Here is a 21,613-nt window from a genome sequence, read left to right as displayed (position 1 = left end):
ATGGGCAGATGATGTAGAAAGTTGAACAAGAATAAGTAAAAAACGAGTAAAACGTTGTGCTACAATAATACTGGGAAAAGATGGCTACTGAAAATTATGCACTCAAATATCCTCGCCTACTACCACGCCATTCGGCAGCTTCATTCCCAGCGGCAGCCCACGACTGAATTTTCCCCCAAACACCGTCCCGCGTCTCTTGGCCAGCAACTCGTCCACATCTTTATACATGTCGTACGCGTTGACCTCTTCCACCGTCAGCTTCTTCTTCTCATCTTCGACTTTATAAGTGCTGCAGTTTTTATTTGTAGAAAAGCCTGCAGAAAAAAGGGGTTAGCTTTTGCGGCGGCGACACGAGCAGCGGGGGGACGTTTTCTTTACCTATTCTCTCGTTGATGTTGTAGGCGGCTTTGGCAGCTGCGGACTGCACTCTGGTCACGCGTGGCAGACGAATATCTTGATACAGGGCGAGGGCCTCGGAGATGTCGCCGTTGAAGTGCTGCTTGTCGAAGATGATTCCCAGCGCGGCGGCATCTTCAATCGCCATGCAAGCGCCCTGGCTCTGATGAGGCATCATCTGCCGAAGCGCATTAGTACATTTTCTCAACAGACGAGGTTTTCCCCGAGTCCAAAGTTACTCACAGGATGACCGGCGTCACCGAGAAGACAGACTTTGCCTTTTTGAAGGTACGGATAAGGATCACTGTCACGACAGGTTAGACAAACGGTGTTCTGGGATGCCCATGGCCTCCACCACTGGCACTTACTGCACCCAAAGTCTCCACGGCTGAATCTCCGCGCCAATGGCCAGGTGCGCCTTGACCTGCGCGTCCAGCTCCGGGAACGGCGCCAGGAGCTCCTCGACGGGCCGGCTGTCGGCCCCCCACTGCTGCGTCGAGTAGTCGCCGAGCTCGCGCGGGAAGAAGCAGTAGTACGAGAGCAGCTTGCCGCCGTTGCACGGCGACAGCACAATCTTGTCCCACTTGCCCTCCTGCCCGCCCCAGTACTCGAGCGCGCTGTTCTGCGAGTAGTCGACGAGGCCGAGCCGCACCGCGTCCTCGGTGCGCACGTTGGCGTGCAGGCAGCTAGAGTCCGACGGGCGCTTCTCGGGATAGATGCCGAGCTGGCCGCGCACGGCGGAGCCGATGCCGTCGGCGCCAACAATGAGATCGTGCTGTACCGAGGTGCCGTTCTTGAAGTTGATGGTGCCGTTTTCCACATCTATGCTGTCACACTAGTCGGACAACCGTTTAGTCCCTCGTACTTCGGAGTCGCAAAGCTCAGAAAGGATGTTTACCTGGTGGTTCACAATCAGCTTGACAGGAATTCCACTGCCCTCCTCCTGCATGGCGCAGTCCTTGAGCATCGCATGCATGTACTGGCGGTGGAACATGTTGTACACGTAGCCCCATCGCTTCTCGTAGTCGTCCAGGTCGTAGACGCTGACGGGCTCGCCCGTCTTCCAGTCTCTGTTGATGAGCTTCTTCAGCACGACGGGATCGCCCTTGGCCACGTCGACGCCCCATTCGTGAAGCCACCGCGTGCCGTTGGCGGCGCACGAGACCGACGCGCCCACCTCGCCGGCAAAGTCGTGCTTTTCGTAGACTGTCACCTTGTGGCCGGCGCGGCGCAGGGCAATGCCAACGGATATGCCGCCGATGCCACCGCCGACTACGCCAACATCAAGCTGGCGCCAGGTGAGAGGTGTGTTGGAACCCATTTTGACCGGTATTTGTTGCTTTTGCTTAGAGGTACAACTGTTGATTTCGGTTTGTTCAGGATACTTGGACATAGTACGGCTGAAGACGAACATGTATTTATGGCTGGAAAGCATATGACCATGCTTTTATTGGTCAACGGCTTCCAGCGCATCAAGCATATACCAGCCGTCGAGAGCATGCTGCGGATATGGGCGGCACATTCTTCCCACACCTCGAGTATGATGTGTCGGATGTGGTGCATTGCTGTGGCTGCAGTGCATTACCCGACATCCCGGCCGCGCTGTCGTCATATGATGCCCACGTTATCTATCGACGCTGGTAGCCGCAGGTCACTTAGCTGCTAAAATTACTGGTACAGAGATACCTATCGCATTCCAGTTTTGCACATCCGATTTTCTGTTGCATGGCTGTAGCTGTGGTGTATTGCCCGACACTCCACCATGATGCTGTCGGCTCTGATAAGCGTCATACTCTTGAACCTTTTTTGGTCTAAAAATGAGAAGAAACACGCTAATTCGAAACATTGATGTGAGATTTGAATTCTTTGAGCATTTCCGATCCATTTTTGACTGCATCAACGAATTGTCAACTAGAGAACGGCAACGAGCTACCTACTACACATTTCTACCCGTCATTCGCAAAATTCCTAGGACTGTGAAATGGAAAGTTGTCCCACTGCGATAAATCTAGCACGTCCCATCCGCCTATCAAGTCACTCTCCATTTCAGCAGATATCGTCGGCGGCTGTCCAAATAGCCAATGACCAGTGCCATCCGCCATGAGACGATCGCCAACAGCCGCCTGCGCCGCACCCTCGGACGGTCGGAATTGAGCATCGTCGCTTCTACCAACCGAATCGCCTCCATCAGAAGGAAACAAGCGACTGACGAGTTTACTTCGGCCCTGCGATGCTGTTTTGCGGCGCTGTTCCGCGATTGCGCTGGACAGCAGCCCCAGAATTTCTGCGTAATGGGCTGCCTGCGAGCTCTGCTCAGCAATGAAGCCGAGTATTTCTTTCGCGCCGGTAAAGGCATTTTCGATTTCAAAGTCGAGTTCGCGCTTGGCAAACATGTCGAAGCCGAGAATCAGCCCCGCTGCAAACACCAGAGCCCTGATTAAACGAAGCATTAGCATTGTGTCAGGTAGGGTGATGATGGCCATGCTTACTTCATGATGCACAGGCTTCCAAACAAGTTATCCGACTTTTTGGCATCTGTGCAGGTCTGCACGAGAAAGACTGCCGCGTCCAGGCAGGCCGATGCCAGCGGAGACAGCGTAATGGCTGAGGCATTCGACTGAGAAGTGAGCTGTGAGATCAGAATCGGCCGGGAGACTAGTGTCACAGCAAAATAGTATAAACAGGAAATGTGCAATCTGTAGACATCCTGACGATTGGGTGCGCCACGCGGTGCTGGATTCGGCCTGGTGCGCATGGTTTTGGGTATCGATCGACTCCAGTCTTCAATCCTGGCAAATGATCGTTCAATCAGCGCCACCGAGGGCAGTTTTTTCCTGTATAGATTCTCCACCACGTCGGTAGTTATCGAAAGAATTCCATAGACAGCAAAAAGGGCTGCTAGGTCTTGGTCCTCATGATTGGCAAGGGTGCCGATATGGGATTCGTCCAGTTCAGTTCGCAAACCCGATGTTGCCGCAGGTCGACCAAGCAATGAGCTCACGGTCATGTCCATGTTGCAGAGACTCATCCATAGTTTCAATCTATGCATTGTCAGATCAAAACTAGATACCGATGCTGGAATGTGCTCAACCTACCGATTACTGCGGTGCACGCTGTTCATGCCTTCGTAGGAGTCCTTGCTATGGAGACCAAGCGACACCGCTGCGCGTGATGCGATCCCCAGATACATGAATGCAGAATTTCTCCTGCACGAGCCGAGCATATAATACGCCATGAGCAGAAATACTCGTACAATATTGGTGTTTGGGTCCTCAAGCATGCCTGAGAACGCTTGTCGCTGCGCGTGCCGGAAGTACGCTTGGCTTATTTGTTGAGACTCCAGCGATGATTTGCATTGCGCCCCGATTGCGATGACAGCTGAGGCGACAGCTTCGATGTGGCGACGACCATGGTCAAAGCGTTCTTCACTTGAAAGTGAGGCGAGCTGGTCGAGTTCCTCACTGGAAAACAAATCCAAGAACCCCCCCGTCTGGTTTTGTTTGTTAGTACGGATAGTGCAACGATGTTCTGGGCTAAACCGGACTTACGGCCGCATAAAATACTTGTATAAATGACTTTCTCTGCACATTGTCCAGCTCAATCAATCCTGGCGTCGGTGCACTGGAGCCGTTGATTGCAGGCTCGTTCTCAAGCATGTTTTCGCTCTGATCATTGTGAGAAAATTGGGATGGACCAATCTGAGCTGCCACGATGTCGCGGACAAATTGAAGAAAAGATATGGGCGCAGCCTCTCCAATGTATACTAAGATGGCGTTAAAATCAACTTCTTCTACGTGAGTGGTGGCCAGGCTTACCTCGCTCTCCTCTCAGATTGAGTAGCATGCGTGCATGAGACTCTCTTCCCAGAGCCGGCGTCTCTCGCTGCGGCAAGTGGCGCAGCGGTGATAAATCCGATTCGACATTATTTGTGTCTGTTGGTGCTGTCCGGGACTCAGATGGCGATATGGGCTGATATGCATCTTGCTGCAGCGGAATCGTTGGCGGAGGCGGCACCCACGAGCGATCGCGGTCATCCATCGGCCAGTCGGTGTGCGCCGCAGGTGCACGATGGGTTGCACCAGGCGCATCGTCTTCCGGGGAGCCGTCTCCCAGCGACCTCTGTACCCTTCTGGCTGCCGAGCGCGAGGCTCGTGGGCTATTGGTGAGATAACAAGTGTGGCCGATTCCGCGTCTTTGGCAAGCCGTGCAAGGGACCGTGGCACTGCACTTCTTCTTCGACATGCGGCAGAAGTTGCAAGCTTCTGCAGCCCGCTTTCTCTGACTGGGGAGGACTTTGGGTCGCGGCATAACGACAAGGCAAGCTAGGATCTGTTGCGCATTTCCACCTTATTCAGAAAGCTGTTGATGGCACGTTTCGCCACGTTGACGGGGCAAGCAAATCCCAGGGGTCTCAAGTATCGGCGACGGCACCGCAGCGAGGCAATTCAGCGGTTGAGGAAAGCTCGGCGACCATAGCCACACAGTTTTGTTCGCGAAGCGTTATCTACAACTCGCAAACCAGTCGGCCTCGCTTCGTCCTTGTCTGGCTGCCTGTTTGGGTGCGACCGTTGCACAGTGCGAAAGTCGCCGATAAGCCGCGGGGTTGCTCTTCGCACTGTTCGGCAGTGTACCCTGCCCGCCCACTTTTACCCCAAGCCCATCGGAGGATTTCCCCGTCGCATAGCCATGGATAGCCATGGGTAATGCCCCCGATCGCAACACGGGGAGAGTGGGAAACCGAGAATTGTGGCGGCGGATGTTGCACGGAATTTGGAGGGGTCAACTTGAGACGCAGCGTTGTGACCAAGACTACAAAAGCAGGTAATCCGGCTGCTGGTAGCGGAAGTAGAGCTCACTGTGAATCTCCCTGAGTTTACATCGCTCTAGTTACATCATATATTTCATCAATATGCGCGGAAAAGTAGCATTCGAGGAGGCCTTTGCCCTGCCTCGTCTTCAGGAAAAGACTCGCTGGTGGGCGTCGCTCTTTGCGGTCAACCCCGACAAGCATGCCCACGAGATGACGGACGTCACGGAGACGCGAATCCAATATATGGACAAGCACGGCGTTGGATACACCATCCTATCCTACACTGCCCCCGGAGTTCAGGATATCTGGGACGCCGCCGAAGCGCGCACCCTAACGACAGAGATCAACGACTACATTGCCGGTGCCATCAAGCCTCACCCAGACCGTCTGGGTGCCTTTGCGTAAGTTTTCCCAGCCCAGAAATCAGCCCACCGACAGAAAAAAAAAAGTCTAACAGCCCGGGACAGTACTCTATCTATGCATGATCCGGCCGAAGCCGCTGCTGAGCTGAGGCGCTGCGTGACCGAGCTTGGCTTCAAGGGCGCTCTCGTCAACGACACGCAGCGCGCCGGCCCCGACGGCGACGACATGATCTTTTATGACGGCCCCGAGTGGGACGTCTTCTGGTCCACCGTGACTGACCTCGACGTGCCATTTTACCTGCATCCCCGCAACCCGACCGGCACCATCTACGAGAAGCTGTGGGCCAAGCGCAAGTGGCTCATCGGCCCGCCGCTCAGCTTCGCCCAGGGCGTGAGCCTGCACCTGCTGGGCATGGTCACCAACGGCGTCTTCGACCGCCACCCCAAACTGCAGGTCGTGATTGGTCATCTGGGCGAGCACCTTCCCTTTGACCTGTGGCGCATCAACCACTGGTTCGAGGACGTCAAGAAGCCGCTCGGCCTGGACTGCAAAAAGACCATCCGCGAGTACTTTGCCCAAAACATCTGGATCACGACAAGTGGTCACTTTTCCACGCCCACGCTTGAATATTGCATCACTGAGATGGGCCCCGACCGCATCATGTTTTCTATTGACTATCCGTTCGAATCTTTCGGAGATGCATGTGATTGGTACGACAAGGTCGAGCTGAAGGATGCGTCGCATGTCGGAAAAATTGGCCGTGACAACGCCAAGAAGCTGTTCAAGCTCGGCGCTTTCAAGGATGCAGAGGCATGAAATTGTACATAGATAATTCTCAGTGAATAAACTTTATCGCTGGCACAGTATAGGACATGATGTATAATTGATGAATTTTATTAATTGTTACAATTATTATCGATAGATTCGTATGCTATTATGTATTCATGTCGTTTTGCTTGCTTAGCTCTTGGAGTAGTAGTCAATCTCGGTCGCCTTGGCGCCGATGGGAAGACCGACGACCTGCTCGTTCGTCACATAACCGCAGTCAGTGATGGTAGCAGAGCCATCAGCCTCCTCAGTCAGGCAGCGGTTGGAGTTGCCGTTGATGAGGTTGCCACTGTTGAAGTACTTCCAAGCGTCAGTGTGGCAGCCAGAGTGACGGCTCAGGAGCTTGCCCTGAGCATCAACGATGCATTCGTTGGGGCGCAACAAGCTGTTGATGTAGCCCTCGTTGGCGACATTCCAGGTCTGGCCATCGGATCCGTCGCACGCCTTCCAGGTCACCTTGCCAGACTTGTCGTCGGTAAGACACTTGAGAGAGAAGGTGTTGAAGATCAGACCAGTGGGCAGAACAATGGGGTGGCTGGAGCCGCCCATGCCGCCGGAGATGCGGTAGACAAAGGTGCCGTGGGAGGCGACATTCTTAGCAGTGATACCACCAGCGCTGATCTTGACCTGCTCGGTCTTGCCAGTCCAGAGATCTTTAACGTTGAGGGCAGTGTTGGGGCTGATGCGGTCAGTCTGGATTCCCATCTTGGCCCAAGAAACAGTGAGATCGCTGGCCTTGTCGCCCTTGTTCAGGATGGTAAGAACACGGTCACCGTTGGCCAGGTTCTTGGTAAGAACATCCCAGTCGGGGCTGGAGCTGGCGAGAGTGGCCTGCTGCACAAGAGGGTCCTGGTCGATGGCAATGAGGTCCTCGTTTAGAAGGATCTCAAGCTCCTCCTTCTTGAGGGTGGGGATGTCAGCACTGACGATGAGAGGAGCAGAGAACGAAGACCACAGGGCCATGTGTGTCTTCTTCTCCTCGTAGGTGTAGTTGGGGTGGTCAGTGTTGAGGAAGTCGGGGTCATTGAAGAAGTTGGGGCGTTGGTAGCGGGCAAGGCGAATATGCTGGCCGTAGTTGGTCATCATACTGTCCCAAGCACTGCCCTTGCTGTCGTAGTTGATGATGTCGTAGGAATGACGGGCGAGCTGACCCATCTTTTGCGACCAGCCCATGATGCTGTACCAGTCGGTGAGGTTGTCCGCGCCACAGAAGTAGGCGGGAGCCGAGTTGGAGAAGACGACCGGCTTGGGAAACTTGAGGAGGAGATCGCGCCAAATATCAAAGTAGATATGGCGGTAGGCGGACTCGCTGCCATCAGGAACGTTGCAGCCGTCGAGCTTGAGGTACTCGTAGCCCCAGTCGGAAAAGGTCTGGAGATCGAGGGCCTCGTGGTCAAACGTGGCAGGGTACCCGCCGCAGGATAGGGTGCCAGAGTCAGAGTAGATGCCGGGGATGAAGCCCTTGTCCTTGATAAAGTCGGCAAGCCAAGTGAGGCCCTTGGGGAACTTGACGGCGTCGACAACCATGGAGCCGTTGCTGGCACGCTCAAGCGTGGACCAGGCATCGTCGAGGTTTAGGCGGTTATAGCCCGCCTTGAGCATGCCGTTGGACGCCATGGCCGTGGCCGCATCGGTGAAGATGGACTGGTTGATGTGCGTGGTGTAGCGAGCCCAGTTGTTGAAGCCCATGGGAGGAAGAGGCAGGTCAACATTGGTGGCCGTGGCCGGGCCGACGAGGCCGGCGGCTGATGCAAGAACCAATTGAGACTTCATTGTGCTTTCTAAGTTCCAATCTTGAGAAGAGATGAGGAGGTTGAGTCGGGAGTTCCAGAGTGCTTGAAGCATGACTGTCGCGGCAAGGCCTTATTTATCTACAACACGAACAAAATCTAATCCTAGCTCATGATGTGTCAAGCTCGCTACCCATCTGGAGAGCTGCGGAGCAGTTGACAGGGCCGGCCTCCCCAACGGGTCCGCGCGACAATTCCTGCCTTCCAAATACAGTTCTAGCGCTGAGCTTGAGCTGTCGCTGTGTTGACCTGAGCTAGAGTTGATCTTGCGGGGTGAGCAACGTTCCATGCTGCTGCTTCTAGGCCCACATCGTCGCCACGCACCGTGTCCAGAGACAGTGCGTACGGTATATTCCGCACCGTACTGAAGCGGGCAGCGAAACACTACGCTGGTCAACTCTCCTTCCATTTCTCCTGTTTTCACCTGAATAGCGATAATTAAATTTTTCAGAATACTGGCAACTATAATGATATCTAGAAGAATTCTTGGTAGCTTTTTGGAACTTTTCTTTTGGCTCTGTGCGAAACGTGTATACTTTAAAAGAACATCATGATCCTCGTCGGCTTTTTTCTGTTAGCCACATAGGCGAGGGGCGCCGGTTTCGGCCCACCATAGTCATCTTTGTGGCTGTTCGATCTTGACCTCTCTCCGCCCTGATCAAGCACAAATTGACGACACAGACGGCAGTTGACTGCTTGAAACGTAGCAACTTCAATCTTCATACGCGACGCGCAAAGTCATCTAGCTACCCAGCCCATCATGGCCGCTAACAAGGCGCCCAACGAGGGCATGCTCCGAGGTGGTCGCTTCACCCGTTCGTCCTTTGCGGGCAGCTCTCAGCTTTGCTCCTCCGTCGACCAAAATTCGGGTTGCTGACCTCTCGGAATGACAGGAGGCATCGAAGCTCTCAGGCATCAGTAAAATGTCAGCATGTCCTACGATTCGCATCTATACAAAGAAGACATTCTCGGCAGCATTGCCTTTGCTAGCGCCAATGCAAAGCCGGGAATCATCCCCAATGACGACTTTCCCGGAATGGAGACGGGTCCAAGAGAGGCTATGAGAGAGCAGGAGGCTGGTATACTTTTCATCAATTCCAGTGATGAGGATTTAGGGCAACTCCACCTCTTTGGCTGCTCGGTTCAGTGTGGCTGGTGTGATAGGTCTAGATCCATACTGCTAACGAGCGTCGACTCGACGAAGTGTTTAGCAAGGACATCGCTGGCAAGCCACACAGGGCGCAGCCAAAACGAACAGGTGGTCCTAGACATGCGTATGTGGCTGCGCGAATATATCCTCGTGAGAGCGTGCTCAGGCAATTCGTTGCTCTCAATGGCTGATGCAATTTTGCCTTGCTTTTGCGGATGATCTCGAGCGACTTCGCGAGTGTCCCAAGAGAGTCCACTTGGTTGTGGTGCTTTTGGCGACTATGTCTTTGACATCGCGCATGAGATGATGGCCAAAGAGCCTGGACATGACGGTATTCTTTGGAACCCTACGAGTGCTGTTGCCAGCTGGGTCTTCTAACCAACTCCCTTCAATGTCCCAACATTTTTATGCAGCGTATTCCACGATAGGCTGAGGATCACCATTATTCAACGCAATCCCGACGGTCTTGGCGAGTGAGGAGATGGGTGCTCAGTGAATGAACTTACACTTGATCCCGGATGACATCATGAGGATCTTCACCTACGAGACAAGCGTTCAAACGAAATCGGCCAACGGTGGTGACAGTCGATCCAGCATTCTCGTGCAGATCAAGGCCCTTAAGGCTATGCTAGATTAAAAGCAATTTACGGGCACTCTAATCCGTACACTACAATCAATCGATGAAATATGCAACTACCTAGATAGGCAAGTGATTTGCAATCACACCGCGGCGGGGCTTCGAGCTCCGTCACGGTGTGGGGGAATTCAGGGCGTTCTCCAGCCCAGATTGTTCGGCAATGGTCCCTGTAGGTCGAGCGATGCCGTAAAAGCTTTGTAACGTTGCAAAGTCCGTGCATTATTATCAGCTAGGCCATGATTAGAATTGCTTCGTCAAGTGCGGTTATTCATGTCTGCGGCAAGAAACTTGCTGGTGCATAAGTCTGCCTCCGGCGCGCAGCCTTACTAACATATTAATTAATTAGCCTCAGCCGTCGGGCCCTCTCTCTCGGGAGGGGCGGTCGGTAGGATTTAACCTCGGCTCTACTACCCGCATATATTGCCAATTATCCTTCACTGGTGGCATATATCCGACGGCAGCGCATACACTTTAATCAATAGCCTAGAGCTCACTTTTTCCCTCCTGAAGCTTCTCATATGCCAAATCGAATAGACACCTGCCTGGCATGCGGGCCGCCGGGTATGTGATCCTCGTTTCTCCAGAATTACCTGCGCAGCAACTGGGGGCGACCCCGGTTCCCCCGCACTAGCGGTTGCCATTATGTTATGGAATTGGAGATGTCGAGCTATCTTTCCCGGGATACCGCTACATGCTTCTGAAAACTTGTTTTCCCGAGCTCCCCGCAGGCTCGAACCGCTCCTATCAATGCGGCGACATTCTCACCCCGGAAGGCCAACACCGAGGCCGGAGAGGCCCTTCGTATTACGTAGCTCAGGAACATTAGCCCATTCAACCAGCGCTAGGCAATATCTTTGATCATCCAGCTGTCGCCTTCTGTCTCCAAGGTAACATCAACGGTTCATTCTGGCTTCCAGTTGCAGCATATCTCGCGGTCGATCAGGGTGGCGACCCCAGCCTCTCCTACAGCCTGGTGACATCGCTGCATCTATACCTTGTTGGATGGAGCGATGTAGATGCAACCATCAGAAACATCGGCATATCAGGGTTACATGGCATCCAAAGGCAGCACATGCAATAGACGAGCGATTCTGGAAAGTTGTTTATCAGTGGCTGATTTGAGGCTGGATTATGGACTGATTTTCTTGTGTCTATGCCCGGGCACGGCATTCTTTGCCGCGCTTTGAGGAAGGATCGGAGCGCGTCGATCTACAAGGTGACATGGCGGCCGCCACTCATGAGCAGCAAGATACATGCGCAGCTTGGCCCGACGGCTTTAGAGCGGGACCTCGAGTGTTGGGCGTGTTTGGCGTGATAATCATTTTAGTTTGCCAGGCCCAAACTCTCCACCACACCACTGTATTTGTGCAAAAATATGCCGTAGGTTATCGCGCTCCGCACTGGTTGCTGCCGACGAAGTGGGTGGCTTCTCCGTCCGACCAACTTGGAAGGTGACGATGCTTAGTTTTGAAGCGACTGCTACTCTGCGTCACAAGATGCTGAAGTGGAAATCCCTTGGGCCATAATTAATTAGAAGTAGACATAAAGCAAAGACTTTTAAAAAAGAAGACGTCGCACTCCAGAATCTCGGATTCCCTACTCTTGGCATTGTGGCTGATCTAGACTATCAGCACATTTTCCAGCACTGTGCTTCTAATAAGTGGCCTTGCCGAGTGTCACGACGCACAAGATGAAGTTCTTCGTGGGAGCTCTGGCTACCCTTTCGGCACTGTCGGCCACTGTGGTTGCTTCTTCCGCCCCCGGCAACTTTAGCTACAACCGCAACCAGTTTCTTCTCAATGGAGAGCCCTACCAGATTATCGGCGGCCAGATGGACCCTCAGCGGATTCCGCCCGAGTATTGGACGCACCGACTAAAGATGGCCCGCGCCATGGGCCTAAACACCATCTTCAGCTACCTCTACTGGAACCTGCACGAGCCCAGCCCCGGCGAGTGGGACTTCCAGGGCCGCAACGATGTCGCCAAGTTTTTCCGCCTGGCGCAGGACGAAGGGCTCAAGGTGGTGCTGCGACCCGGCCCGTACATCTGCGGCGAGCGCGACTGGGGTGGCTTCCCGGCTTGGCTCAGCCAGGTGCCGGGAATGGCCGTGCGACAGAATAATGGTCCGTTTCTCGACGCCGCCAAGACCTACCTCGATCGTGTGGGCAAGGAGGTGGGACAGCTTCAGATTACCCAGGGTGGACCCATCCTGATGACGCAGCTGGAGAATGAGTACGGTAGCTTCGGCACGGATAAGAAGTACCTTGCCGCGCTGGCGGCCATTCTTCGCGACAATTTCGATGTTTTCCTGTACACCAACGACGGTGGTGGCAAGTCCTACCTCGAAGGTGGACAGCTGCACGGCGTTTTGGCCGTCATTGACGGTGACTCGAAATCTGGCTTCGAAGCTCGCGATAAATACGTGACGGATCCCACAAGTCTCGGTCCGCAGCTGAACGGAGAGTACTACATCACTTGGATCGATCAATGGGGCAGCGACTATGCCCACCAGCAAATCTCTGGCTCGGACACCGACATTGCCAAGGCGGTTGGAGATCTCGACTGGACTCTTGCTGGAAACTACTCCTTCAGCATCTACATGTTCCATGGAGGTACCAACTTTGGCTTTGAGAACGGTGGAATCCGAGATGATGGTCCTTTGGCCGCCATGACGACCAGCTACGACTACGGTGCGCCTCTGGATGAAAGTGGTCGTCCTACGGATGTCTACTACAAGCTGCGGGAGATGATTTCCAAGTACGTGCCCGCAGGCAGTATTCCGGATGTTCCCACCACTCCCGATCGAGCTGTCGTCCCGGAGTTTGAGCTCAAGCCGGCGGCGGCCCTGTTTGATCTCCAAGACAAGCCTACCCAGCAGGCCAATGATCCCGTCAGCATGGACGCGTTGGGTCAGTCGTACGGGTACGTCCTGTACGAACATACCGTTACCAAGAATGTGAGTGGCAATGTGACCATTGGTGACGGCGCTCGCGACCGTGCCATGATTTACGTCAATGGCGTGCGTGTCGGTGTGGTCGACACCATCTACAAGACGCCTACGACTGTCAAGGTCGCGCTGAAGAAGGGCGATACTCTGCAAATTTTGGTCGAGAACCTTGGTCGCGTCGACGTGCGCCAGCGTCTCAGGGACCAAGTCAAGGGTATCGTCGGCCACGTTGCCGTTGGCTGCCACGTTCTCCGCAAATGGTCGATGCACTCGATTCCACTGTCAACGCTGCCGTCGAACCTGAACAAGGAGCACACGATCAAAAAGGACGACTCTCCCGTGTTCTACACCGGCACTTTCAACATGCCCAAGGGAACATCGGCGGATCCGAGCGGCGACACTTTTATCTCAGTTCCCAAGGGCGTCAAGGGCGTCTTATGGGTCAACGGCGTGAATATCGGAAGATATTGGACTGTCGGTCCCCAGCAGAGCCTGTACGTTCCGGGCAGCTTCTTGAAAGAGAAGAATGAGGTTGTTCTCCTCGAGCTGGAGCCGCAGCCCGATACGAAGCTTTCTGCGGAGGGCATCTCTGAGAGGAAATGGTTCAATAACGCAGATCCAGATGCGCCTTGAAGCACAGTTTTGAAGTTTTGCGAAATATGAGGTCAGAGAAGAACCAGACGTAGATGATACCATAAACCAATGAAAACTAAGGCTATAAAGACATTTTCTTTTCCCAGAAAATCTCTGTGCATCGGCTCCCCGTAATTGTCTGTGTTTGGTAATTTTCTTTCTACTTGGCAAATGACTGTCGGGGTTAGCGACCGGTAGAAGTCACGGTGTCCTGCAAAACCAACTCAGCGTCATAGTCTTCACCTTGTTTATGCATCACCAGCCATAACCTTTGCCAGAGCTCCAGGCAAACTGGCGTGATGTACAAGTCGATATTTACGGGGAGCGCAGCCTTTCGCCTGAAACACCTCAGCCGCTCCGAAATCTGGGGGCGCTCTAGCTAGGACCGGCCACACATCCTCCACACTCTCGAGGCAAAAATTACAAAACAAAAGAATGGACCAACAGAGTGATCCCCCCACGATTGGTGTCGCCGGGGCGTCGGGCGCCGTCGGGCGCATGGTCGTGGAGCAGCCCGTGGCCGCTGGCAGCGCTGCAGCCGTCGTCCGCCTCTCGCGGCATGATTCAGCTGTCTTGTCACTTGATGTATCAGCATGGCATGCGGATTGTTTGGTTACTGCTGCTCACCTGTAATCTAGGCCTTAGTACCGGATGACTCACGCGGAGTGCGAGACGCTAAACAACCAGCTGGGCTGCCGGGAGAACACATGAGAAGGCCTGCAACTGGCACAAACGAAAACGTTGCTTTATTTGTTACATTTTTCGTATACGAAAAACAGCAAATAATTCGTTACATCTTGCGTACAGCCAGCATGTCGCGACCTCAAACACCTCCGCACGAACCCCGGTACAACGTGCACGTTGCACCCGAAACCATAGAGCAGCTCATCGCCACTGCGTTTCCCCAAATCGAGCTCCTATCCCACTCTGAGCTCGAAACAAACAAGGGCTACAACAACCGCCTCTATTTCCTCAAAGTCCGCCGACGCGCCGGCCCGGGCCAGAGCTCCGTGTTCCGCGGCACAGACGCCGCAGAGCGGGAGCTCGTCCTCAAGGTCAACGGGCGCTTCTTCTTCTCGGACAAGGTCCAGAACGAAGTCGGCTGCCTGCAAGTTCTGCGCCAGCACTGCCCCGACATTCCAACCCCAACCGTGCTCGCCTGGTCCGAGGATGGTGCCGCGGTGGCGTTGGCGAGCCCGTCCGCGCCGGAGGAGAAGAAGCACGTCGCGCTGTTGATTTCCGAGGCTGATAAGCAGCACGGTGGATGGATTTTAATGTCACGACTCCCAGGGATTCCATTGTCGGCGTGCGATGATCTGGACGAGGCCACGAGACTGGACATTATGAGACAGCTTGCGGCCATGGCGGCGAGCTGGCGCACAAAGGTGCCCGCGCAGGAGTTTGTGGGCAACATCCAGTTCCATCAGCCTACGGCCCACGCTGCCGAACCAGATTTTGTAATCACGGACAACGCGGGGCCGCAGCCGCAGAATCTCGTGGTCCGAGGAATCCTCGTTGACGAGCTCCGCATCGCAACGCCAATCACGAGCGTCACGCAACAGTATACACTAAAGATGGAGGAGAAGCTGAAGCAGTTGGAAAGCAATGACAACTATACCCACAATCGACATCTTGCCCCTGAGATACGGAGCTTCATCACAGATACTCTACCACAGCTGGATGCTATTCGGCAGCTTCAGGGCACGTCGAGCAGCAACTTTGTTTTTACGCACTACGACGTATCACCCAGAAACATACTCGTGAGCGGTTCGCCGCCCAAAATTTCAGGAATCGTCGATTTTGAGTTCGCAGGCTTCTTCGCGCCCGTGGAGGAGTTCCTCAACGATGCTGTCGGCAACGAGGGCGACTGGCCAGAGCACTTGTACAAGGCGTACCTGAGAGAGCTTGGGGCGCGGGACATCGCAACGCCGACAGCTGGGATCAGCGTCTCTATCTGGAACGCAGTGCACTGCCTGGAGCGTGTGGCGGACAATATTGCGCCGTGGTGGCTGCCGGGTCGGTACGCAGGGGCCGCCCTGGACGAGCAGTTTGCCAAGAGCGCGACAGAGCTGCAGGAGAACTTGAGGAAGCTCTCATAGATGCACGTCTTTCCAAGGGAAAAATCCCCAATGCCATCTATCGTTGGCTACGTGGGCTGATAAGCATTGCTTGTGTAACTGATTTGCTTGCGTAACTGATTTGCTTGCGTAACTGATTTGCTTGCGTAACTGATTTGCTTGCGTAACTGATTTGTCCGCTGCTTCCTGTGCCACCGTTGGGCCGGAAAGACAATATATACCATGGTAGAAGGCAGACGAAACTGTATCCATCTGTCGATGAAGTCGCAGGCCTGCTTGTAGCATAGACCATACTATAGGCTTGCATGAAGATCTGTGGTTATCGACACCATTCTTCGCGCGAGGAATAGATGTTGAGGTGGTAAAGCGATGGGCAGCTTTCACTGCCTTCAATTTAACCCCAGAGCTCCATTCGAATCATGTTCATCCAGGCCTGGTGGTTAGGGTGTTCGTCCACAGAGACGGCAACGCATGCAGGCCAGTCATCTTCGATGAGCCACAGGAACATATGACGACGGCATATTCCAAGTACTGGGGATGCCATCCAGATGTGTTCCAGTCAATAAGAGCAATCTTGCCGTCTGATTGTACCATAATGTTCTTGCGTTGAATGTCGCAGTGCGTGAACATTGGCTGGCCTGGTCCGATAAATACTTTGTGAGCAACTTGACGGGAATAGGCGACCTGATACTGGATTCGCTCTGCGCCGACATATACCTTTATCCCGTCGCGCTCATATTTGTTGATCATGCCGTCGATGAGATCTTGCTCGTTGGTGAAGGGGCCGTTGATTGCAGGATCAGGCTTGGTGGACGTGAACATTAAATCTTGTAGTGTGGATCTGTTCAAGCTACCAAGCACTCTTTGGTGCTGGATCGGACGTAGCGACTCTAGGCAACCTCGCAATTGCTGTGCATTTCCAAGCTTTTCATCTTGCTAAGCCCCCCCCCCATTTGGCCTGGAGCGTCTTGCCTGGAAGCCTCTCCATGATTATGTACGTGATTGCTCCAGGTCAGTCGTCCTCTCTAGCGATTTTATACACTTATACACAGCAAACACTCCCGGGATGCGTATGTAGGGTCTTGTGCGCTGTACAAACCGCATCGTATCGGCTTCTAGCTCGTGCACGTGGCTGGCTGCCATACTTGACGACATAAGATTGCTGCACTGTGGCGGTGTTTCTGGAGATGTCGTTGGTAATTCAAGTCGAATCTTCTATGATTTCTATGGAGGGGAAAGGCTCCCGGCAAGGCCTCATGCGGCTCGCTGAACAGCACCTGGTATGCCAGCGGCTATGGAGATGATGGGAGGCGCAGGATGGGCGGCCGAGGAGGTGGCGGTGGCGATGGCGATGGTGATTGTCTCCACGACAGATCGCCCATACTGTGAAGTATTGTGATTGTCAATCAGTTGTTGGTAGAGGAAGTTGTACGATGGAGCGCTCGAGCGGCTGCTGGCGATAGGTTGGGGTGGAGCAGTGACAATTGCTGGCAGTAAACACTGTATATCGAGGTTCCATGGCATCTGCCTATCGCCCAAGTCTCCGGATTAGCAACATGTACACTTTTGCTGCTGCTTAAGGTGGCAGCTACCGAAACAGGATCTCTGCGGCCGCAGTAACGGCCAAGGTCACTGAGGCTTCGCAAGCTGTCGCGGCATTGAGAGGTTTGTCAGTCTGCATGTATTCCCACGAAGAAGCATGCCCCCTGCATTAGACCAAGGCCAGTGAGAGCGCTAATTTTTTAAAGAGTCATTACAGCGGCAACGGCCGCATACCCACCCGCCCACGTTCTGCAGCAAGCAGTACGAGGCAAGGAGGGCAAATAAAGCAGCATGTACATTTGGAGTCTGATGTTGCGTCTGCAGACGGGAGAAATCTCCGAACGGGCCCCTGCATATAATTACTAGATGGAGCAGCACAAAGTCAGCGCTGACCACCGGTTCGTCACAGAAACCCCGTGTACCTGGCTGGCCGCGAACATGGATGGGTTCTGGAAGCTGGGCTTGCCATCCATTCTTCAAGGTGGCCGGGTGGCGTCCAACAGCGGATCCATCGTATCAGTATTGCGGATTGCTCGCCGTCCATTCACTGATGATTGACTGACTGATAAAAGACGAGCAAGAAAAACGGGCCAGGGGTTGCGCCAAGTGGTGGTAGCAGCCATCACTAGGTAGTTATCAGCCATCAGCCATCGGGCAGTGGTTCTGGTGGTGTGGTAGGAATATGGCGTCGGCTGGCTCAATTGAATTATGTGGTAGGCTAAGAACTAACTAAGTTACTGGGTACCTTCTCCGTATTTACCAGTACTGCAACGAACTACTGCACAACGCCCCCAACGTGGGCAATGGGTAAGTGGGCATTCAACGTGGTCTCGACGCCAGGCGGGGGCTGGTATCGACTCTGGAATAGGGGTATCACCGGTGTCTTGATTGACAAGAGATTGTTTGGTTTGGCAACAGAATAGGTTGCAGGGCTTCTCTGCCCGTCTGTGACGCCCACCACTGAAAGGAATTTTACGTGTCAGGGACGGGTGTGACAGTGGTGAGCTGCGCATTGCCCAGGTCTGGAAACGAAGAGCGAATGGGCAAAGTGTGCGAGGTTGGACGATGGGTTTCCCGCGGGGTTTGTGGACGCCACAATACGACCAAAGCAGCCATCCCATCCATCGAATCGCACGCAGAGCTAAAAACGAACATGCGCGGGCCCCAGTCAAACGCAGAAGCTTTTTCTTGCTCTTCTTCCCCTGTCTTATTATTTGCCAGTAACTAGCCCGTAGCGAGGCGGACAGGCCGTTAGCTGGTCTCTGCCCATGTCTAGTCGTACCGGCAAAGTGGTGCTACCGGTAGCGTGTATTCAAGGACAGGGGAGCGGCCAGGAACAAGACTTGGCGACACTGGCGACTCTGGTGTGCCGCACAGGGGGCGGGCGGGCCAGCAAAATGAGTTTGTTGCTGCATCACTTTTTGTAATGAAAATGGGTTCATGGTGTCTCGGCAAGAAGATGAAGGTGTTTCTTCTTCGTTTTGTTGCCGTTTGCTGCCAGCCAGTCCGTCTACTCGTCTGCGTTTGTCAGAGGAGCTTTGCAGAAGAGATGGAGAATCAACAAACGGGGGGGCGATAGAACAGGCCCAGAACGGCTGGCCTGCTTCAGGCAGGTGGCTCCAGCGGGGGAGGATGGGGAAAGATCCAGCGCTCAGTGGCCAACCCAGGGCGCTAAAACGCAGTCAGTCTAGGGGAGGGGACCGACCGGCAGGATGGGCGTGACGGTTGACAGGGGCCGCTTTGTAGCGGACAAGTAGGCCAAGAGCAATTTCTGCATTGCAGACTGTGGACGCTATACGTGCAGTGTACTTCGTCCTGCCCCCCCTGCAAAGCCACTTGTCCTCCACCACTCGCTGCACCTCCATCCTGTCCTCATCAGGCACAAGCACACTAACGCATCCATGCAACCTTACTTGCATGGTTTAATATACCCCAGCTGCATGGCAACCCCAGCACTTTTTTCCTCCCCGGTAGCTGATTTTATTCCTTCCTTCCTACCAGCCGCTGAAGAAAGACCCATCTCTGCCGTTGCCGCTGTTTATCTCTTCCACTTCTCCCTCTTTTCCTATCCAGTCGTCGTTTGTGGCTTCATCCTCTCTTTAACCGCCTCCCCCTCCCACACCACCACAGCCCCCCACGGGCCGCAGCCTCTTTTTTCCTCCTTCATGCAACCAACTTGTACCTGCCCCTTCCAGTCGTTCATTCGTTCTCACGGCTTGTCCTCATAAAATCCACTCGCTGCCAACCCTCTTTTTTTTTCCCTTGCTTCCCCCTCTTCCATCTTCAAAAGCCTTCTGTCGGATTTTTGTTGGAAAATACTGTCGTCCCTTGATTTCAAACTCTTTGTCTCTCCTTCAACTTTAGACTTTGGTGACCAGAGGTCTTGCCTTGTCTCACACCCAACCGACCGTTCCGCTCTAGGCCTCGCGCTCCTCGCGCCGCTAAATCGAACTCGTCTTGTCAAATACCACCCGCCGAAGCTTCCTTTCACTCTTACCCAAGGAGGAAAATATTCTCGGCCATTTCAATCTGCTTGACGACTCGACATCCTCTACACTCGACGAACCACCGCAAACATGGGCCGCAGCCTCCTCGACCGTATCCAGGCCAAGCTCGAGTTCTTTCGCCTCGAGCAGCACTACACCCGCCGCCGCCACCGCCGCTCCACGTTCGTCTCCAACGCTGTCTACGTCGACGGCGAGTACGTCTACCAGACCCCCAGCAGCACCGGCTCCTCGACCGAGTCGAGCCTGAACCGCACCGATGCCCTCCACGGCGAGCACGTCGGCGCCTCCAAGTCCAACCTGAGCCGCGACATGCCCTCCTCCCCCCTCATGGACATGGACGAGGAGCCCGTCGCCCCCATGCCCCCGCGCAAGCGTCTCAACCGCTTCAGCTCCATGCCCTCGTTCAACGGCAGCACCACCTCGCAGACCTCTGGCAGTGAGCGTCGACGCAGTACCGTCCAATGGCTCGACAGGAAGTGGTGATGGAGCAAGCACTCGAAAGATGCACAGAAACGAGAGGTGGAAAAGCAGCTTGGTGACTGCAATAACTGGACACGGCCTTTGTTTTCGGAGTTGAGAGCGTTTTACACTTTGCATTTCATTGGGGACATGATGACCCTGGCACTCTTTATATCATTATCTTCACCTTCATTATTTTCACGCCTTCTTCCTATTTTCTTTATTTACTTTGGGTTCCACGAAGAGGCTTTTTAGATGGGCTTATATATCATATGCGGGCCTTTGGTTACGAACTTCATCCACACTGCACATGGCTGCGTGTGTATTTCTATCACGAATACCAGTTTTACTGTTTGGCTATTGCTTCAATATTTCAATACACTTGTTCGATTCAATAAACACTACGAACACGTCATTCTCTGTTTCCGTGGCGTCATCTTTTTAGGGCTCGTGACTGTGACACAATGGGGCGGAGGGGTTGGACGTATGACGATCCAGAATTCCAGCTCGAGACAAGGTCTGCGGTTTCAAGGGCTGCTTGACTCACGTGCCTCTGCCCGACGTCTCGAAACCGCACTAATACTCTGCGTGCGAAGAATCTGTTCATCTGCACTCTCTAGCATTGTTTCTTGTCTTTCTCGTGTGTCTAAATATATCTGTCGAGCCGTTTGTTAGATGTGCCGGCTTGGGTACAGAATACACTACGTAATTATTAGGACAGTGAATGACGCTTCGCCACTAATAAGAAAGCAACGTGAAGCTCCAACGACACTAGTGTCCCCCACGCCCTTGATCAAGTTTCGCCTGAATCGCGACTTTTACCAAAACGTTGCTTTTTTTCCCTAGCCCTCGGACTATAAATAAGTCAACTAGATCGTGCAGTGTGGCGGCCCGCGTGCAGAACGTCTGTGTGGTCTCTCTCCGCCGGCGGCGCCGCCCCCGAACGATGTCGCGCAGGACACGACCCCTCCCCCCTCTAGAACAAAATGGGGGTGGTGGTCAAGTGGTGTGGTCGAACTGCAATGGATGGGCAAGAGGGGGGCGCGCATTTGAAACGCACGTCGGAGCAATTCCTGTACCTGGTCCCTGAGGCGCTGGCGCACGTCGGCGCGGCCAAGGTTCTTCGCGATAGTGCATCCAACAGCGTGTTGTGTTTTTGGCGATCTGCGCCATGGATTGGCTCTGGCCGGCCGCCAAGCCGTCGTCAGCCGCCCAGGGCCATCATAACGACAGGCTGTGAGTGCTTCTCACAGCACCCAGTTGTCTTCATCCTACCACACACCGCCATAGGGGAGCCGTACATTTTTTTTTAAAAGTTTGCTCGTGTTTATCTATTCTTCGTCTTTTGAAATATTCCAAACATTGAATACATTCAAACACATTTCGTCATGAAAAATGATGCCCAATATCCGGTCAAGACTCCTCACGCTCGAGCTCTCACCCCAATAAGCCAGATATAAAAAGATAACCCCA

At 53.9% G+C, this 21,613-nt stretch overlaps 8 protein-coding genes across 9 annotated transcripts; 4 read left to right on the top strand and 4 right to left on the bottom strand.

Moving 5' to 3' along the window:
- Positions 1-102: 102 nt before the first annotated feature.
- Positions 103-1,831, bottom strand: LMH87_005693 (uncharacterized protein; the record flags this gene model as incomplete). The annotated part of the gene is made up of 6 exons (XM_056203458.1): positions 103-314; positions 379-574; positions 640-700; positions 765-1,231; positions 1,295-1,754; positions 1,809-1,831. The coding sequence occupies 6 exons, from the start codon at positions 1,829-1,831 to the stop codon at positions 103-105; spliced, it is 1,419 nt and encodes a 472-aa protein (XP_056058916.1).
- A 511-nt stretch (positions 1,832-2,342) lies between these two features.
- Positions 2,343-4,434, bottom strand: LMH87_005692 (uncharacterized protein; the record flags this gene model as incomplete). The annotated part of the gene is made up of 5 exons (XM_056203456.1): positions 2,343-2,829; positions 2,886-3,437; positions 3,492-3,886; positions 3,945-4,159; positions 4,212-4,434. 5 exons carry the CDS (start codon positions 4,432-4,434, stop codon positions 2,343-2,345), a joined length of 1,872 nt encoding a protein of 623 aa, XP_056058915.1.
- An 871-nt stretch (positions 4,435-5,305) lies between these two features.
- Positions 5,306-6,385, top strand: LMH87_005691 (uncharacterized protein; the record flags this gene model as incomplete). The annotated part of the gene is made up of 2 exons (XM_056203455.1): positions 5,306-5,607; positions 5,674-6,385. The coding sequence occupies 2 exons, from the start codon at positions 5,306-5,308 to the stop codon at positions 6,383-6,385; spliced, it is 1,014 nt and encodes a 337-aa protein (XP_056058914.1).
- A 144-nt stretch (positions 6,386-6,529) lies between these two features.
- On the bottom strand, positions 6,530-8,242 carry LMH87_005690 (uncharacterized protein; the record flags this gene model as incomplete). The annotated part of the gene is made up of 1 exon (XM_056203454.1): positions 6,530-8,242. The coding sequence occupies one exon, from the start codon at positions 8,240-8,242 to the stop codon at positions 6,530-6,532; it is 1,713 nt and encodes a 570-aa protein (XP_056058913.1).
- Positions 8,243-11,664: 3,422 nt separating this feature from the next.
- On the top strand, positions 11,665-13,554 carry LMH87_005689 (uncharacterized protein; the record flags this gene model as incomplete). Of its 2 annotated transcripts, XM_056203452.1 has the most annotated exons (2): positions 11,665-12,358; positions 12,414-12,430. In XM_056203452.1, the coding sequence occupies 2 exons, from the start codon at positions 11,665-11,667 to the stop codon at positions 12,428-12,430; spliced, it is 711 nt and encodes a 236-aa protein (XP_056058912.1). The 2 variants fall into 2 exon arrangements, with proteins under 2 accessions (XP_056058912.1, XP_056058911.1); XM_056203453.1 differs by having other exon boundaries at positions 11,665-13,554.
- A 707-nt stretch (positions 13,555-14,261) lies between these two features.
- Positions 14,262-15,653, top strand: LMH87_005688 (uncharacterized protein; the record flags this gene model as incomplete). Its single annotated transcript, XM_056203451.1, has 1 exon — positions 14,262-15,653. One exon carries the CDS (start codon positions 14,262-14,264, stop codon positions 15,651-15,653), a length of 1,392 nt encoding a protein of 463 aa, XP_056058910.1.
- A 402-nt stretch (positions 15,654-16,055) lies between these two features.
- On the bottom strand, positions 16,056-16,454 carry LMH87_005687 (uncharacterized protein; the record flags this gene model as incomplete). Its single annotated transcript, XM_056203450.1, has 1 exon — positions 16,056-16,454. One exon carries the CDS (start codon positions 16,452-16,454, stop codon positions 16,056-16,058), a length of 399 nt encoding a protein of 132 aa, XP_056058909.1.
- Positions 16,455-19,750: 3,296 nt separating this feature from the next.
- Positions 19,751-20,164, top strand: LMH87_005686 (uncharacterized protein; the record flags this gene model as incomplete). The annotated part of the gene is made up of 1 exon (XM_056203449.1): positions 19,751-20,164. One exon carries the CDS (start codon positions 19,751-19,753, stop codon positions 20,162-20,164), a length of 414 nt encoding a protein of 137 aa, XP_056058908.1.
- Between the last annotated feature and the right edge of the window lie 1,449 nt (positions 20,165-21,613).

Source organism: Akanthomyces muscarius, chromosome 1 (assembly GCF_028009165.1).
Source record: "Akanthomyces muscarius strain Ve6 chromosome 1, whole genome shotgun sequence".
Lineage (NCBI taxonomy): Eukaryota > Fungi > Ascomycota > Sordariomycetes > Hypocreales > Cordycipitaceae > Akanthomyces > Akanthomyces muscarius.
The sequence above is the reverse complement of the archived record's forward strand: the minus strand, read 5'-3'. Positions and strand labels throughout refer to the sequence as shown.